We start from the raw sequence: 18,495 nt of genomic DNA, 5'->3' as shown, positions 1-18,495 counted from the left end.
GGATGTAAACGAAACCTAGATTCAAGTTTCAGGCTTAAAAGCAAAAGGACATTAAGCAGCTTGATCCATTATGATGTCATGAAATATTTGTAACAATTTTTTATTCTGAGTGAATATATGAAGTTGCAAAGTCTGACATTCAGTGAGCAGGTCTCTTTCTCAAACAGTCTTGTAATCGCTAGCAAATGAAACATACCTGACAGATAAAGTGCAAATGCTGTTTGCTTTTGTTAGTTATGATCATAATTCTTGTTACATAATATTTATTGCAAAGTAATTTCATTAACAAATCTCCATGTATACAAAATAACAGCAACATCAAAGACTTCTTGATTATGTATGTATTACTGGAATATGATTTAACAGAGCAAAAACTATGAATGAGTCAACACTAACGGTTTTATACTGTTGCTGATTCTGTGTTCAAGAACTGGAAATATGCAATGTAGTTACTTCACACTAGGGTTGAATCCGGAAGTATCATGAGGGTGGCCAGGAAGAAGAGCAGGGAAGAGACCTTCTCTTTTCCAAAACCTAGTGAGCCACCTGCTTAGGCAGTATTTTAAGGCAACATTTTGCAAAAGGTGAACCTGGGGCCGGATTAACGACAATCTTCTTAAGAAAGAAGTTAAGATAAATTCTAAGAAGTTCGTAAGAGAGTGCAATTCTTGAAAAATTCTTGTCTACGGGTCGCGGTAATTCACAGATCGGTAGCCAAGTAATACAAAAATTACATTCCAATCAATCGCGGGTGGATGAGAGATAAATCATTGTGTTTGTTTGATAAAGATATTTTGCGAGCCCTGTGAGCATTTCTCCATGCGCTTTCAAAATAATCCCCCATGTACTGACAGGGGAGCTGAAGCTCATTAAATATGCAAATCTTATCCAATCCTAGCCAAGTCTTCAGTGCGGCACGCCCATCAAAACCGAGCGTGTCTTAAGAGAGCCTCAAAAGCAGGGCAGAAAATAGCCTATTACTTATTCATTAGGATGTTTTTGAATGTAAAAACCACGCAAACGTCATAAGTTGACCTCAGACAACAGTATAAAAAAAAAAAAAAGCCAGTTCATGTCACCTTCAACGTCCTCGTAGAGCTCGTAATTACAGCTTGTGAGATGAGAACATTCTGAGAGCTCAAACTTGTACCAAGTGACCACTGTACCTCCTGACAGTCCGAGGACATGAACAGCTTCGAATAGAATGTCACGTGTTGTCATCTCGAGACGACGGTTCTTACAACATGGTGTGAATGCAGCAGTTCTGGACTCTCGCTAAAACTCCGGTTATAATCAGTGACGCTGTCTTCACTGTACAATACATCTGTTAGTTATGATAAAATCATTCATGAGAGTGCAGAAATCGAGTTGCAATGACCAGATCACTGCATTCACGCGCTCGGCAAACACGCCCCTTCCATTGGAGTGTTCAAATCAGAGGGCTAAAATCACGGTAATGGCCTTTTATTTCTCCATCAAACTCCACTGGATTCATTTGTGAGTTGAGTCTCCTGTGTTTTGTGTTGTATGCTGACAATTCTCTTATGAAGAATCTCTCATATAGGCAGTAGACGGAAAGCTATAGTTTTTTTTCTGATGGCAGTAGGTAGCATTATGTAGGTTTGTTAATGGTGAATGTTCACTGCCTCTAGAGTCCAGGGTCAGAGCCGTAACAATGGTTAACAAACTGCAGTGGGTCCAGGTGGTCTGTCTAAGGACTGGCTTCTCAGAGGTCTTCGTAAAGTGTGAAGTGAGATCAACTGGCCCGTAGTCCTTAGGGAACCTGGGGGTTTCCGATCTTTGGCAGTGGAACAATGCAGGATGTCTTCCAGAGCTAGGGCACCTTCATCAGTCCCAGCGTGAGGGAGAACAGGTGCTCAGGAACCCCACCGAGCTGGCTGTGTGAACATGTGTTCAACACTCTGGGGATCAATCCGTCAGCCTCAAAACTCATCTTTACCTGTGCAGAGATTCACCAGTTTGCTCAATCCTTACCTGGTCGACTGAAATAGACATTATAGAAGGGTGGGAGTAGGTACATTTTAGGTTTTAAAGGCATCGTTCACCTGAAAGTATTGACAACTTATGTTGTTTCAAACCCGTAAGATTTTAAATATTCTTTCGGTAATTTTTTAAAAAATATTGTGATCCATGTAATAATGTTTGTTTCCATGCAAAAATGAAAAAAAGGACCATAAAGGTGCTGTCACATTTACTGTTGTTTGGCAAATTCGCTTGGGCGAAATCCAGTCATTTCAATAGAATTGCTTGCGTGTTTTACGTGAGGGCGAAAGATTTTCCTACGTAGATTTTGCAGCGGATTGTGTGTTGAGCTGTTTGGTTTCAAAGCGACTAGATGCATCACTACACTATTGACAATGGAACTTTTTACCTTAAGAAATTTTACAGAAATGTTATTAATGTGACTGCATTCACTGTATTTCTCTGTAGTCTTACGGTAACTTTTGTGAGAAACAGGCTGAAATATTAATTCAAAATCATTACTTTTTTATGCGCTTTGTCTCTGGTATGATGTCAGTAATGATCAGTTGTGACACCTGAGAACCAATGATGTTTGATGATCTCAAATTAGGTGCGACACGTCTTGATGTACCATATTTGAATGCAAGAATATGTTATTGAGTGATCTCAAAACTTGGCAACACATTTCTTTCTTCAGTTGAAGACAAAAGAAGATATTTTAAAGAACGTTGGTAAAGTTGACATTATGCAGTGACTTCCATAGTATTTTTTTCCTACTAAGGAAGTCAATGGCTACCGTTGATTACCAACATTCTTTAAAATATCTTCTTTTGCGTTCATTGGAAGAAAGAAACCCATAATGGTTTGGAACAATCAATGTGTTGCCAAGCTTTAAATTCTATTTACCTTTCTGTGAAAAAATGTTCAGGTGTAGTTGGCCGATACTTTTATGATTTCAGACCCAAGAAGTGTCTGACACGAAGGAAATCGTGGATTGCATGTTTCTCAGTGTCACCACTATCATGGCCATGAAGCAAATACTGCTTTCATATGTCAGAGGCACTCTGTTGATGGCACCGTTTTCTGCCTCTCATAGAAGCCGAGATCCCTTTCAGGCACACACACACACATCTGTATGAATACCCACTCATCCCTTCTGCTGCATGGATGCAAATCAATGCTGTTTAGAATGAGCAGTGAATTATGTTAGCAGCATCAGTGGAGCGTGCTTTAAGAATTCATGTTTTATATCTGAAATGTGCACGTCTGTACTCGATGAATAATTTATTAAGCACCTCGACTGAGGGGTTGAATCTTTATTAGCTTAATCTTTGTTTATTTATTCTTTTATTTATTTATCTTCTCGCTCAGCTCTCGTAGTTTTCCTTCCAAACTAGAGGAAAAAAATGAGCTGGCTTGTTCTTCATATCCACCCTAAGGCCACATGTTTCAAAGCCTGTGAACTCCGTTGTGTAGTCAAATGCAACAATGTGGTTTTTATGTCGGGGAATCTGAAGCATTCTGAGCAGTATTTAAATTATCATGGTTTTTTTTTTATTTTTATAGGAAAAAATGTAATCCCACTTGTCCATTTCTGTTCTGGTGTATAAAATAATTGTGACATTTCCCTCATTGTTAGGTGGGATGACTCTTTGATGGAGCTGTTGGACATTTTTAGCCCTGTATCCAATCCAGAGAGGTACCGAATCAACCCCTCATCCCGGAAGAGTTTCATCGCCCCTCTGTCCTCTCAGAAGACCCTTTTCTCTCCTCTAGGCCCCAGTCGGTCCTCTTTGCAAGACCTGGAGGAGAGCGAGATCTTAGAAGACATCTTTTTCATCTGTTGAAGGGTTGTAATGGCGACTCGGGTTATTTGTTGGAATATAAGAACGATCATTTATTCATGTGCTCTTAATTCTGCCGTTTTAGTGTCTTGAAATAACGGTCTTAATTTTTTAACATATTCAAGTGTTATTTCTGCCTTAATAAAACGTTTATTAATAAACGGTGGTGTTTATTCCATCACAGATGGTTGGGCAGCAGCTCCATAAAATTCTAGAGGCTTTTCAAGGCAACGTATGTTTAAAGAGATTCCCAAGAACAGTTGCTGCAATCTGTAATGTGCAATCCTACTATCATGTGATGAAATGAGACATTTCCATGAGAGCGACTAGTCAATAAGATGCATTCCCTGCAAAATCATGAGTCAACAAACTTTCTGCATATATTAACTAATTAATATTTCTTTTCCCTTTTTTTTTTAAGTGTCCCCCTCACTTTCCCAATATAACGCAGCGTATATGCTTTGATACTTCAAACTAGATCTGGGTATATGCACCGGTATATGCAATGGGATTCAGCCAAACATCGCTCCAGGGCTATTGGCCTAATTTGATCTGAAGTGTTGTAAAGAAAGTTTCAGAGAGGCGCCTGTGTGTGTGTGTGTGCGTGCAAACCCTCCGCCTTTTGAAGTGGTTTCAGAGTACCTCAGTCGTGCCACAAATCCATAAAAAGAGAGAAAGAGATAAAAACAACTTATAAAAAGGCTTGTATAGACATACAGCAGGAAATGGGACAAGCATAATGCTGCTTTATTCTACACTGTGCTTTATTACTGGGCTTAAGCGGAAACGCGTCATTCAGTAAAATTACAAAAGAGAGTCTAGGGACCAGAGAAAAGAGGAGTTGAGAACAGGGCAGGAGCTGCGGCAGCACTCCGACTGCTAGTACAGCTCAATCTCATTGTGATAGGCTTGGCAAAAATCCACAGATACCACCCAGCACGCGTTCACCTGTGCTCAAAATGTCAGATTTTCTTTTCTTTTTTTTTTTTTACCCCATTTTACTGCATTGTTTCTGTAAGTTCAGACCGTTTCTGATGAGTTGAAGACAGTGCTAATGAAGAAAGGCTATAAAACAAGAGTTGCTGAGAGTCTGATGGATTAGTGCAGATTTTCTTCCTTTTTTTTCCAGTGTTTGAAAAAGCAGTGAAGCAAATCGGAGTTCTGACAGACGCATGGAATCGCAGAACAGAGGAAAACAGCAGACAGTCACAGTTCTAACAGGTGCAGCAAAAAACTTTTGACACCAGTCCTTCATGAGTTCTACATTCTCCATAAAGGTTTACCCTGATTCTGCCAGTTGCATTGTTCCATTGTGTCTCACAATACAAATACATGTAAAAAATATATTTTTTAAAAAGCATCGTTTAAAATGACCAAAAAATGATATCCGGTGTGGTTACAAACATAAAAAAATACAACCATTGAAAAGATAAAAAATACATATATTAGTTTTTCCAATGAAACGATAAATAAATAAATGACATTTGAATAAATGAACAAATAAATACGCATGTTGGCAGCAGTTGTGTTAAAATGTTAGGATTGAATCTGATTGGCTCTTCTTACGTTCCGTGATTAAATACCTTCCAGCCATAATGCATCTCTAAGGACTAGAGTTTACCTGCTTTAATCCAGTGTTTCGTTTTTTGTCTTTAAATGTCATTTTCTTAGTCATCCAGTCCTTCTAGATTGAAGTAAAAGATTATAAAATATGCAATGCAAACCTATATACAGAGGAACAGAGCAAAAAAGAGAAAAAAACATTTACAGTATATTCAGTAGTTCATGTATATACTTATATATATTTATAATAAAATTTCTGTTCTGTCCTGTTGGTTTTGTCAACTCTACATTTCCAGATTGCTATGTAAACAGTTGCAGCTGAAACGGTTAACACGGAGGGAGCTGATGAGCATGAGACAGAAGACAGAAAGGGAGAGAAAGACAGGTGACACTGAAAAATGCATCGCAAACGATCTTTGAATACCTGAATGATCATGTGTCGGAAAGATCTAGAAGGCAAAATGCAACATTCTCGGAACCCGAAACTGAATTCCCCTTCGAAATGAGGTGAACTGACTACTGCTTTACCCCAACCCCCACCCCCCACTGTACAGACAAATTAACCAGCTCTGAAATGATCATATATTTACAATAGTGCCATCTTGTATAATAGAGCAGTTGCAAAGCATAACCAAAATGAAAGTCCTTCGTTTGCAATAGCTAGAAATGCTAAATCTCGCGTTCCGTCCTCTACCCTAGTGGAGAAAAAAAACTTCCCGCCAATCGGTCAGAACTCCGAAGCTGCGCATAAACACGCAATGTGATGCGGATTCTGACGATGCTTGTGCAAAACGTACATAATGCCCACTTCATTGTAACCGTAAGCAGAACGTCGAGTGGGTGTATATCTATCTGTAAATGGCGGTGTCAAGCTGCACAACACAAGTTTGTCGTCATGTCAACAAATATTTGAAGGCTTTGCTGTTCGCTGTAGCTATAGTAGTTGTCTTTTTTGTTTCTTTTTCTTTCTTTTATTTTATTAAGAAGTCGAGTGTTTCCGTTGTTTTGACATCATCATAATAATGAATGGCTGCTAGCGGTGTCGTAGCACAGTGCTGCCAGGTGCACGGACGCACTGCTGACGATTCGACGGCGCGTGTTCGAGTGAATAACGTCGTTTGTTCGCGAATGTTTGCAGATATGTCCGTATTCTGTACTATTTCGTAACGATCCTGATTCTCTTTAAACTCTCAAACGAGAGGAGGCCTTTTTGCATTTGAAAGTAGCATATGCACATATATACACAAACTGAATCAGTTTTCTTTCCCTTGTGTGTGTGTGTGTGTGTGTGTTGGCGGATGCGGAACGCTATATCGGATCGCGAGGAATGCCTGCAGATTGCAGCTGCCGATTTGAGATTCTTCCCAGTGGTAAAAGTCCAAAGCAGAGCAGAGGTTTCAAACTCCAGCTTAAATCTACAAAAAATTACAGCTCTACATATTGAATAGCCGGTTTCTATATATACACACATATAAAATATATGCATATAAATACATATATGGGTTTTGGGATTAATATCGTATGTATCCATATATATGCTGTACAAGTGCATAAATATGAATACATATTGCTATAGCCGTCTGCTATGCATATACATATCGTATGTACGTTATATATAAACAGGATTGTTTATCTCAAACCTCTTTAAGATGGTCTCTTAACTACAAGGTCAGGACATAAGATAGAAAAGGTAAGGCTGCATTATGGAACAACCCTTCCCATGCACCCTTTCTCTCACCACAGAGAAAAACTAGAAGAGAAATAAAAATAAATATTCTTCATTTTGAGCAGTAATTGTAAACTAGCGAAGTGAACGGCCTCGACGGACCATCGGAAATAGTTCTGCCAGTATTCAAAAGCATATCAGCAATCTATATGTATGCATTTATGCATATAGTCATATATGTTCTTTTTATACATATATCTTTTTTAAATACAACTCTAACCGATTGGCACAGCAAGAGATGCAGTGGTCCGATTATGTTACAGGTATGAGTCTTTTTTTTTTTTTTTCTCTCTTTTTTTTCATTTCATTTGTGATAAAAAGGTTTGGTCATTTGGTCCCTACACAACTAAGGAATGACAGGTAAGTCTCCCAGCGGACGGAGGCTGCGGTTTGTGGCAGCCGTTGCCCCTGGAAACGGACAGGCACTCCAAGAAAAAAAAGTTGGCCATCCCGAGTCGAAGCAAGTTCGTGTCCTGAATTGTCACATCCTTCCAAAAAGTTCTGTCTTTCAAGTTTTTTTTGTTTTGTTCTTTTTTAATCCGTTTTGTTGGTTTCTAAAACAGTTCTTTAAAAAGTTTTCCCAAAGACGTGTTCAATATTACATGATTTCCATCTAAAAGTCTATCTTAATTTTAAAAAGTGTTTTTTTTCTCCTCCATACTACTTATTCGTAGATTCAGAGCCTTCTGAGGGCTTACATTGTTTTTCTTTTTTTAAATATATATATATATATATATATTTTTGTGTTGGTCTTCAGTAATGTGTCCTGTGGTCCTGCAAAATAAGGGCTCGGGGGTTCAGAGAAGGGAGTACGGTATGGTCCAGTTACACCGCGGCTCCCCTGAGTTAAACACTGAAGTCCAAAAAGGTCCATTGAGCCTGGTGGTGGTGGTGGTATATCACGCGGCTACGTCCTCCTCATGTCCTGCTTCAGCTGTACTGTATCCCCAGCCCCGATGATCTTGATCTGTTGTGTTTTCAAATACATTTGGCATGTTATCAACATGTGTTCCAGCTCTACAAAACCTAGGAAGCAAACACAAAAAGAACAGAAGCATTTAAAGTCGGCACAAAATGAAAAATCACCCCATCTATTCTGAATGCAATTCATCAACGCATGTTTCTTTAAATTTTAATCAATTAATCAAATGATCATAACTGGACCTTCCAGTAAAAAAAAATCAGAGTTCTCTCTGGTGACGTATGCTTAAACTCGCACACACCCACATCCCAAAATCCAATCAACGGCTGATTGATAGAACCAAGTCCCCGCCTTAAGACCTTACGCTCATATGCATGTCACAATACGGAAGAAAAGATCTGTTGCTACTTCCATTTCATTGCGGCTTTGAAGGCCACTTCTTGTGGCTTTTAGTCCATGTCTATTAATTTTGAAGTCCAAAGTATACCAGCTGTGTGACGTAATTTTCGCCATCAGGAGGGTTCGCAGGCGTTCATACAACCCGTCAGCGTGCGGCCCAATTTTTGAGAACGCGTGAACAGTGCGACAGAAGAGTCACAACAATTGTACTGCGCATGTGTCGAACTCAGCCATCCGCGGCTGAGTATACTTTGAAAGCTGTGCGGACACGACTACGCGCAAAATGCGTCCGGATCAAGCGTGCCACATGAGTCCTGAAAAGTGAAGCCAAAATGTCTCGATCGCCCCCAGGTGACTGGATGCAGTATAGCTCATAAACCCCGCCCTCTCCATGCAATCGAATGGGACATAGACAAACTAAACAATCAAATTACACTTCAAATGTCATTTCAGGCAGTTTTTATCACGCTGATAAGTGTTCGGTCTTTAAATAAGTTTGGTTTTAGTTAGTTATTTAAAGCTATAGAAATGGGGGTGTGACGTTATGTTGGACAGCTGAGATTGACAGCTTCTCTGAGCATAGTCTCTGTGGCACCAACCGACTTTTTTCGGGAACTTCGGAAGGCAATTGGAGCTTTAACTTTAATTTCTACGTTTCCATAACTGTTTATTTCACCAAAAAGTTTGTGTGATTGATTAGGCGGGAACAGTTTATGGGTGGGACCTTGAGCTCCACTTCGCACTCACTACTACGTGACTCATTATGTCAGCGGCATATTTGGACACTGGCGGCTTCACTTACTACAACGGAAGAGAGTGAAGGTGTGTCGTCCATTTTTCAAAAATGTCAACATTATCTTTTTCACAAGGCCATATATACACATTTTTGTATAATCACAGGGCTACTAAACTAAGGCTATTACAAAAAAAAAATGGTACTTCTTGTTTGTTCAAATCATTTGATGGGGCCTTTATCCACTGCAAAAAATCATTTTCTTAATTGTTGCTTCTTTTATTCTTTTAAGGACGTTTAGATATTTTTTACTGTAGAACAAGACAAAACCAGTGATTAGCGAAATGATTTTGGCTGTCTGGAAGAGTTTTAATGTATCAGGTCAGTGCAGGAGCCGTGCTGTGTCGTCTACAGAGGCGGAGATGGCTCACTAGCTTTGTAAGTAGGTAATAACTTGGCCCAGTAAAAGGCATCAGCGGGGTAAATTAATGACACAGCATTGATTTTCCATCTTCATTTAGATGAGGAGATGTGAGATGATATGAGCAACATGGAGATGACTAATCTTTCCCCCTCTGCCACGGTCCTTTTTAATATCATATGCTGTTATACTGCAGGCTTAAAGTCGACATGAAACTACATATCGGTAAGAAAAAAGACTCTTTTATTATTTACTGAATTGTGCAGAGCAAGGACAGTGTACGAATCGGTCTTTTGAGCTAATTCTTTTCAAATGAAGCAGTTCACAGTTTTGATGGAACCATTTTTTTCACTTGTATAGTATGTGTGTGTCTTTTGGCTCCAAGGTGATTTGGCTGACCTGTCGTTCCCTGTGCGCAGCGGCAACCTACACCCCCAGGGTCAGGGGTGGCGGGGGGAGGGACGGGGCTAATATGGGCGGTTGGCATCCTTTGGCCTCTTCAGCTGCACTTTGAGTCTCTTCATGCCGATCTGAAAGCCGTTCATGGACTGGATGGCGGCCTGAGCGCTGCCCGGGTTATCAAAGCTCACAAAGCCTGGAGAATGAAAGGAGAAAGATGGAGACAGAGAGGGCGACAGGTTAGAACCATATGGATGAGAAGGTAATGCAATGGACAGATGGACGTTAGATAGGATTGAGGGAAGGTGGAGTCGGAGGGGGTGTGAGAAACGGGTCACGGAGAGGTCAGAAATGATTTTATGAGAAAGAATGAGGTGAACGTGAAATGAAAGGAGGGAAAGGGTATCAAACAAGTTTACTTAAGTCATCGTGACACATATTTACCAGATACATGTTTAACATTCAACATATATGCACAATCAAGTCAATCAATACAATACAACAGCATACATTTGATACACAATAATCAGAAGCACAAAGAACATGCAAAACCTAACACAATATCCGGTCACTCCTAGAATTAGCGAGAAGTTAGCCAGAGGTCCTTTTTAACTCTTTCCCCGCCAGTATTTTTAAACAAAGTTGCCAGCCACGGCCAGCATTTTTAAAATTTTCACAAAAATGTTGTGGCCTACTGAATATTTTGTTTGACTATCTGAACATACAATATATCAAAAGAAAGAACAGGGCCTCTGCTTGAAAGTTTCATTAAAAAAGTAAAATTTTTAACAAAAAGCTGAGAAAATGTTGTCAAAAACTGTCTGGATCGGATTCAGAAGGGTGATGAAAACATAGATTGAGAACATCAAGTCCATCAACACCTCCAAAGCTTGCACAGTCCTAGACTTTTTCCTGGGTCGACATTTCATTTCGGTAACGTTAGATTTTTTTTTACATGTGTAAGCAATGCTTCTATCAATTGTTTCTGTTTCTTTTTCTCCTGTGTTTTATTTCGGAGATTCTGTACTCGTTCAGAAGATGCGTAATAGCGGCCCTACTGTATAACAGTGGAAACATGGATTGCTTGAAAATTCCATCAATGGCAGGGAAAGAGTTAATAACAAGCAAAATACAGAAAATTGCAAATAATTGACCTGCTAGTGTTCAGATAGCTTAATGTATCATAAAACACCAAAAGCACGAAAATTTGAATAAAAACTGGATTTCCACTGCATGAGCAACCATGCTGGGAAATAGCTGAGTACAAAAGCCTAATAACTTGACTACATTACAAGACTACATTTTTAGTAGCGCGGAAGTAGTTTAGCATAGTTTTTCCAGTCATAAGTTTTTCAAAATGTGTGTTAGCTTGGCCATCTGTTGCTAACGAATAATTATTAATCACAAATATATAATTTATAATAATATATTTAGTAATTTATTATAATATTATATTTGATATATTATATAATATATATTATTTTTATCTTTTAGGAGAATGGACTAAAATATTGATTACATCAACGTAATGTCTCCTAAAAATGGCAAATAAATTTGAATGAAAACTGTATTTCTACTATGCACGCAACCATGCCATAAGCGGTTTTTAATTGATATACTGCTTGCTGTGTTGATATATTCCCTTTTTAAGCAGAACGTCTATGCGAGACAAATCAAATTTTATAGGACAGAATCTCTGTAGTGAAAGATGAATCGTTAATATTTTTTTCAAAGTTTGCTAGCATATTGATAGTTTTGAAGCTTACAAACATGGACTAAAAACCACAAAAATCTTTGATTTTATGGGGTATTTATGAAATGTCCCTTTTAGCAAATTTCATGTAGGTAGTTTGTTAGTTGTTTGTTAATTTGTAAGTAGCTACTTAAAAAGGTAGCTTGAATTATGACAAAAATGCATTATTTATTATTATGCTAACAAACATGGACTAAAAAACACAAAAAGCTTTGATTTTATGGGGTATTTATGAAATGTTGTCCCTTTTAGCAAATTTCATTTAGCTATTTGTTATTTGTTTGTTAATTTGTAAGTAGCTACTTAAAAAGGTAGCTTGAATTATGACAAAAATTTATTTTTTATTATTATTTTTAAAAGTGTTGCCAGCTACCGCCAGCATTTTTTACATTTTCACAAAAATTTTGTGGCCTACAGAATATTTAGTTTGAATGACAAAAATGCATTATTTATTATTATTTTTAAAAGAGTTTCATGTAGCTGATATAGGTTTGAAATAAAGTGTAAATCAGCTTCAATCTGATCTCGAGGTCTTAGCAATGACAGCCAAACTCTGCCGGTTAACACATGTACATTTCATCGCAAATTATTTCCTTTCATTTTCTCATCTATTTTCTCACTCTGTCTGGAGGTATTGTGATCGTTTCAGCTGGCTCAGCATTTCAAATCGTCACGTGCGAGTCTCTGAAACACCTCCCGCTAACTGCGTTTATATTAAGTTGAAATCGAATAGCGTTGTGTTTGTTCATGCATGGGATGCCTCTGATAAGTCAAGGAGCCAGTGAAGCTTCAGATAGCGCTAATTAAAATATAGAGGTTCACATTAGTCACAAGCGGGACACACGAACACGCTTCTGCAGTTCCCCCCTACAGCCTCGTGTCCCGTGCTGATTAAAGACATAAAGATGCTACACTACATCCTCTTCTTTTTTCCCTATAATTTTCCATTCATTCGTTTTTTTCTGTCTTAAGCCAGGTGCACACCGTGGGATTTTTCCCCCCCTGTCCTCTACGATTGCTGCTTGACACTTCAGTGACATTTTAGGTGTAAAATATATATATTAGCTTCTACTTTGCTTGTGTCACCAGTTTGGACAAAACTCAAAACTGCACAAACCCCAATTGTAATAGACTGCTAAGGGCGTTTTGATATAGTATGACTGAAAGGAAGATGTTTTACCATCATCCACATTTTAGATGGTCAGTTCTAGAGACCCAACATTTCGGACACTAGAAGAACTTTGTTGGAAGCTAATATTCATCGTAAAGATTTTTGATGAACATGTGCGATCTTAATTTAGCCCAACAATCACCGAAATGTTTCTCAGATGGCGAAATAGTAGCAAAAAGCACACGGTGTGCACATGGCTTTATTCGAAAGCGTCGCTGTGGTAGAGAAATGAGGTAAAAATGTTAATAGTGTGAGTAGGAATGAGAATAATCTTCACAGGTGTCTTATCATTTTTACCCACCAAAGCATTTACTTTGGTTTGTCGCCCGATCCACAAACACTTTGGAGGAGATGACATTACCGAAAGGCAGGAACATCTGCATCAGCTCGCCGTCCCCAAACTCCTGAGGGAGGTGATAAATAAACAGGTTACAGCCCTCCGGCCCTGGAGACAGAGAAAGAGAGAGAAAGACAAGGAGGATTGTGGAATACAGAAGATTAGAGAAGCGGTTAGACAGGAGAGAAAGGGAGCACAGAAAGAATAGATGGAAATGAGGGGAATAAAGAGAGAGACGGCAAAACAAAGACACAAATGGCGAAATTAGACTTGGCTTGCCAAAGAAAGAAACTATAGAAACCGTTTCTCTTTATTGAGCAGTTGCCCTGGCATTTGAAAGTAGCAATTCTCTCCTTAAGTTGAACAGATGAAACAAACAGTGTACAAAACAAATACTCGGTGCGGCACTTCCAGGTTCTTCAGGCACTCTTGAAAAAGGTGTTTTAGATTAGCTCTTCCTTCAAACGGAGCCTTAAATGACCAAAAGGTGCAGTTAAGTGTAGCTACAATTAGTTTACAAAAGATTATTGGAGATTTGGGCTTCTTCAAATTCTCATCAGGATAAAGAAAACTCCTTGGTTTGACAAAGACATAGTTCACGGATCACTTTCATGAAATCACTGCTCAGGTAATGAATTTTTCACATTTTTGTGATGAATTTGATCTAAGACCACCATAGACCTAGCCTGGCTCTGCCCTCCTACGTACTTCCGCTCAATTTTCATTTTCCTTCAGTACTCCGTCTGGGACTGCGGTACATTTTTAGGTTTTCTCCGAACAAATTTTTACCGGTCCAATCAGCGAACAGAGGGAGTGGCGGAAAACGATGACGTTGATGTCATGCGCTAGTTTGAGTTGTAGTTCAGTAATGTCGGCGGACAAAGATGCGAGCGAAGTCATTCATTCCGTTGTGGCACCACTGCCGAATATCCAGAAGTTAAAGCCTTTCCAGCTCGCTCCGTTAGTGGTGAAGGAGTTGCTGAAGCCCTATTCGGACGGTGATTGTTTCTCGTGGGGTCGGAAGGTATTGTCATCATTTACAGGGGCTAGTCAGTGATTTTATTGCCGTCCGTCTCCCACCACCCGCGTAAAAACCCCCGTCACAACCAAAAGTTAGCGATTGGTTATAGCAGATCCAATAGTTTTAAACTTCAACAGAGTACCCGCCTTCAAGGAAGTCAACGCTTGTCAATGGAGAGTGGCCAGACTCTTTATACAAATGAAATGTACGAAAGTCTGGTAAGACCAGGCTACCATAGACCACAGTCCACCATCCAATGGGAATAACTGCAGCATATGCTGGCTGTTTATATGCAATTTATGCAGAAAAAAGTGAATTAATTGCTGAATTTATTTTGCATACAAGTCTGCAATATGTCATTATACAATCAAAACGGTCAGCCAAATGTGTACTAAGTAGTGCTATTTTACTTTTATATGCATAATGTTGTGGAATGTGTTCTAGGGTGTTTTTGTATACTGACTGAAATGGCGCCCATAGTCTAAAAATAACCTGCATGTGTCCTAACATTAACTAACATTACTTTATCTGTGCATTCAAACACATGCTGTACAGAAGAGAAACTCTACAGTTGGCAAATAATGAACATGGCATCATGTCATTTGCAAGTCGTCTTTCTTACTGTAAAGTACTAGTAACTTTCACCAGCAGTGGCAGTTCTAGCTTGAATTGCATTTAGGCATGGGTGACCTGGGCCGTCCCCGGTTGCCGCCCATGCCGAAATGTGCCACTGTTCACCAGGAGAAAAAAAAAACTGGTTTGTTGAAGTCCTGTCCTGTATAGTTTACTATAGCAGCCACTGGAGGGAGATGAAACCACAATCTTGAGTATAATATTTTATGGAGTCAGCCAAAAAGATTATTTAAGTTATTTCCTAAACTTACTTTCTGTGGATCTGTGACAGCCTGTCAATCATCAGAGACAGTAAATCACCAAGTTGTGCTGCTTAATATTTTTGTGGATACATATTTTCATGATACTTTGATGAATAGAAAGTTCAAAAGAACAGCATTTATTTGAAACAGAAATCGTATGTAACATTATAAATGTCATTACTGTCTCTTTTGATTAATTGACTGCATCCTTGCAGGATCTTACTGACCCCAAACTTTTGAACGGTAGCATAAGCGACACATAACAATCAATATATAAAATCTCACTTTAATAGAGCATCTATGAAAAGACAATTACGGAAAATGTCACAGAGAGTGACCAGGTAGAATCTTTCACTCTTACAGGTGACATATCTGACTGACTCACCTTCTCTCTGTTGCTGAGGGATGATGGGAGGCGGCTGGGGAAAGGCCTGGCTGATCTGTCCATATGCAGCGGGGAAGGCTGCTGAGACACACACACACACGCCAATGTGTCAGATAACACACGCACGCACGCACTTCACACCTCTTATTCCAGCACACGTGGACACAGTGCATGCACTTTTTATTAACTCGGAAGCAGGAAAATCACAAACGGCCTCCTTTTGAGTGACAGACCTGCATATTGTTGGACTCCAGCGTAGGCTTGCTGCAGGGGGTCTGCTGCAGTGGGACTCTGAGCTGCGGAAAGAGAGAGACAAGAGCGTTACAGACACAGCCGGGGTCACCGAGTGCGTTTGAGTGTGCTCGGGCAGAGCTGTGCGCCGGGAATGAGCTTACCTCGCTTCCCTCCCCCTCACCGTTCACCCCCAAACAATTAAGCTGTGGCGCTCGCGCGGGACCCTGCCAAGCTTCCCCGCTGCCCGAGAGTTGGAAAGACAGCCGGAGAGTGTATGGAGAACAATATAGATCTACAGCTCTACACGGCACATCAATCAGCTGAGAGCTTTCACAGTAATAAAGGCAATTCAGTCCCGGCCCGCGACTCTCCTGTTCTAAACACCGATACACATACTTACAGCCTGGTAACTTAACGCTGCTAAAACACTTACAGGTAAATACTGCAACATCCACGCTCTGGATTGTGCGTTCAGAGCTCATTTGATGGCCTAGTGAGTAACTCTTTCCCCGCCATTGATGGAAGTTCCCGTCATTTATGAGGGGACGTTTACATGACAGTGATCCCTTTGATCGCCAAAACGATCCCCGTTCACATATATCCGCGAAAATGACTAAAACCGCTGTGTTATGCATGCTAGGCCAGTAGTTGGCGATGTCACTTTGTAGAGAAACTACGCGCCTAGACTGAACACGTAATACGCAGGATGATGTCACCGATTTTACATATTTAAATTTTTGTTGTTTACACTGGGATGCTGCGTTCACACCAAACGCGCATAGAGCGTCAGGAGCGAGTGATTTCAATGTTAAGTCAATGGAAAGGCGTGTCTGGAGGTCCTGCGGCGCGATAGACGCATTTCGCACGGCGCGATGGATGGACGCAAATTGAGCGTCTTGCGCGAGTGGTGCTTTTTGTGCATTCACACGTTTGAAAGGAATTCACGTCTGACGAGTTGAAAAATCGGAACTTTGGCATCAAATCGCACCGCGTTAACCATTCAGGAGCCTGCTTGCTGCTGTCACATGGTAAAGTGACGTGATGAGAAACCCTGCATAATTTAAAAATACTACTATTGTGTCACAAAATGTAGTTTTAAGACTTTTTCAGGTGAGAATGTAGTTGTTTAAAGCTCAAATCTGTGTTTTTTTTTATAAAGAGAGCGCCTATTTAAAAAAAATCATAATCTTGCGTTTTTGGAGATGTGAGATCCAGGCGATCACCGGGCGCTCAGCGCTCATTAACCCCGGTGAGAGCAGCCTTTTCTCGGCTTGTCCTTCTGACGTTTGCCGCTGGCTCTGATGTCCTGTAATGGTTTGTCTTGTGTAGATCTAACGGGCGATATTTGGTGTCATGAATCAATAATTTGTTGTCTGCCAAATCGTTTTGACTGAGGGCAAAGAGAAGTTTCATAACTTTATTTTTTTAAGGATATTTAAATATACATGCAGTGAAGATAATGCAGTAGTGCGTTGCCTGGACCACATTTGTGTGGCTATTAATGTTTAATATATCTTTTTAATGAAAATGAAAAGAGGCAGGGTGGTGCTTTATGACATATTTCTCCTGGAGCGCCTTGAACGCGCGTCTATATCGCTTCAAACGCTCGATTTATACGGATTCAAATGGATTCAAAATGTTCAAGCGGCAAACTAGACGCGGTAGACGAGATTTTGACGCTCTATTTGCGTTCGGTGTGAACGCAGCAGGAGACGCCTGTTTTCAAAAGCTTGCATTTTCAGGCCCCCAAAACACAGTTGTCGTGTTAATGAATGGCCGAAATGCACAAGACATTTAAGTTGAAAACGGTGTTCTGTAAACGGCTCCTGAGACAATGTCATTGACCCATTTTCCGGCTTTTGTGTTTTCACTGTTACGGTAAGGGGCGCTTTTAAAAGACTACTTTGTTCAAAATGTTGCTTTTTTATTTATGAAACTTAACCACATTCAAGAGTTGATAAAAAGGAATGCATGATGTTATCTTTTTTTTTTTTTTTTAAAGCAAAGGCTCTATATCTTCTTTTGATATATTGCATGTTCAGATATTCATGCAACAAAATATCCTGGGGGCCATTAAATTGTTGTGAAAATTATCAAAAATGCTGGCGGTGGCTGGGAGTTTTTTTTTTTTTTATAAATGCTGGCGGGGAAAGAGCTAAAAGCAAGGAGAATTCAGCCAAAATCCATCCTGTCATCATTTACTCACCCTCATGCTGTTCCAAATAAGTATGAATATAAAAGAACGTGACGTATATTTTCTGTGAATTACACGGCTCTCTGGAAAACTTGATTCTGATTGGTCAATTGCGTTATTAAGGCGTCACATATTTCCTAATATACGCCATTGTCCATGGCAATGCTATATATCAGACCGCTCACCTGGGTGGCTGAAAGCAATGCAACTTTCACATCTCTCACACTAGTATCACACTAACACACTCTTGTTTTATACAAATGCAACTAGCACCGTTGTGTATTTGAATTATTGACTGTAGTGAAAATGACCTCAGTATAACTGTAATATTGCAATGTTTGTTTTGTTGCAAGGCTTTTGTGGAAAATGGAAGGTTTATGAATAATATACAGGTAATATTATAAAACAATTTCTGTATTACATACATGTCAATATATTCTTTTGTTATATGAAAGCATGAACAAGAAAGTGAGGATGATGATTTTCTTTTGGTGAACTATCCCTTTAAGGGGACCACAGATTCTTTGATTGTTTG

General features: G+C 39.6%; 2 protein-coding genes across 4 annotated transcripts in view; one reads left to right on the top strand and one right to left on the bottom strand.

Annotated features, from left to right (window-relative positions):
• Positions 1–5,153, top strand: part of kiaa1328 (KIAA1328 ortholog) — a 32,601-nt gene extending 27,448 nt beyond the window's left edge. Inside the window, exon 11 of one of the 3 annotated variants that reach the window (XM_079834961.1) lies at positions 3,623–5,153. In XM_079834961.1, coding sequence (XP_079691087.1) covers positions 3,623–3,830 — 208 coding nt within the window. In that variant the 3' untranslated portion in view covers positions 3,831–5,153. The remainder of the gene's footprint in view (positions 1–3,622) is intronic. The other 2 variants (XM_079834963.1, XM_079834962.1) reach the window with 2 other exon arrangements.
• Positions 5,154–8,004: 2,851 nt separating this feature from the next.
• celf4 (CUGBP, Elav-like family member 4) overlaps positions 8,005–18,495 on the bottom strand; it is a gene marked incomplete at its 5' end in the record, with an annotated part of 104,350 nt that continues 93,859 nt past the window's right edge. The window contains 5 exons of the mRNA XM_079834941.1: positions 8,005–8,142; positions 9,991–10,186; positions 13,216–13,359; positions 15,533–15,610; positions 15,766–15,828. Of these exons, the coding sequence (XP_079691067.1) occupies positions 10,059–10,186; positions 13,216–13,359; positions 15,533–15,610; positions 15,766–15,828 (413 nt within the window). The 3' untranslated portion in view covers positions 8,005–8,142; positions 9,991–10,058. The remainder of the gene's footprint in view (positions 8,143–9,990; positions 10,187–13,215; positions 13,360–15,532; positions 15,611–15,765; positions 15,829–18,495) is intronic.

Source organism: Gobio gobio, assembly GCF_949357685.1.
Source record: "Gobio gobio genome assembly, chromosome: 14".
Lineage (NCBI taxonomy): Eukaryota > Metazoa > Chordata > Actinopteri > Cypriniformes > Gobionidae > Gobio > Gobio gobio.
Note: the sequence above shows the minus strand (reverse complement) of the source record. Positions and strands in the feature narration are given on the sequence as shown.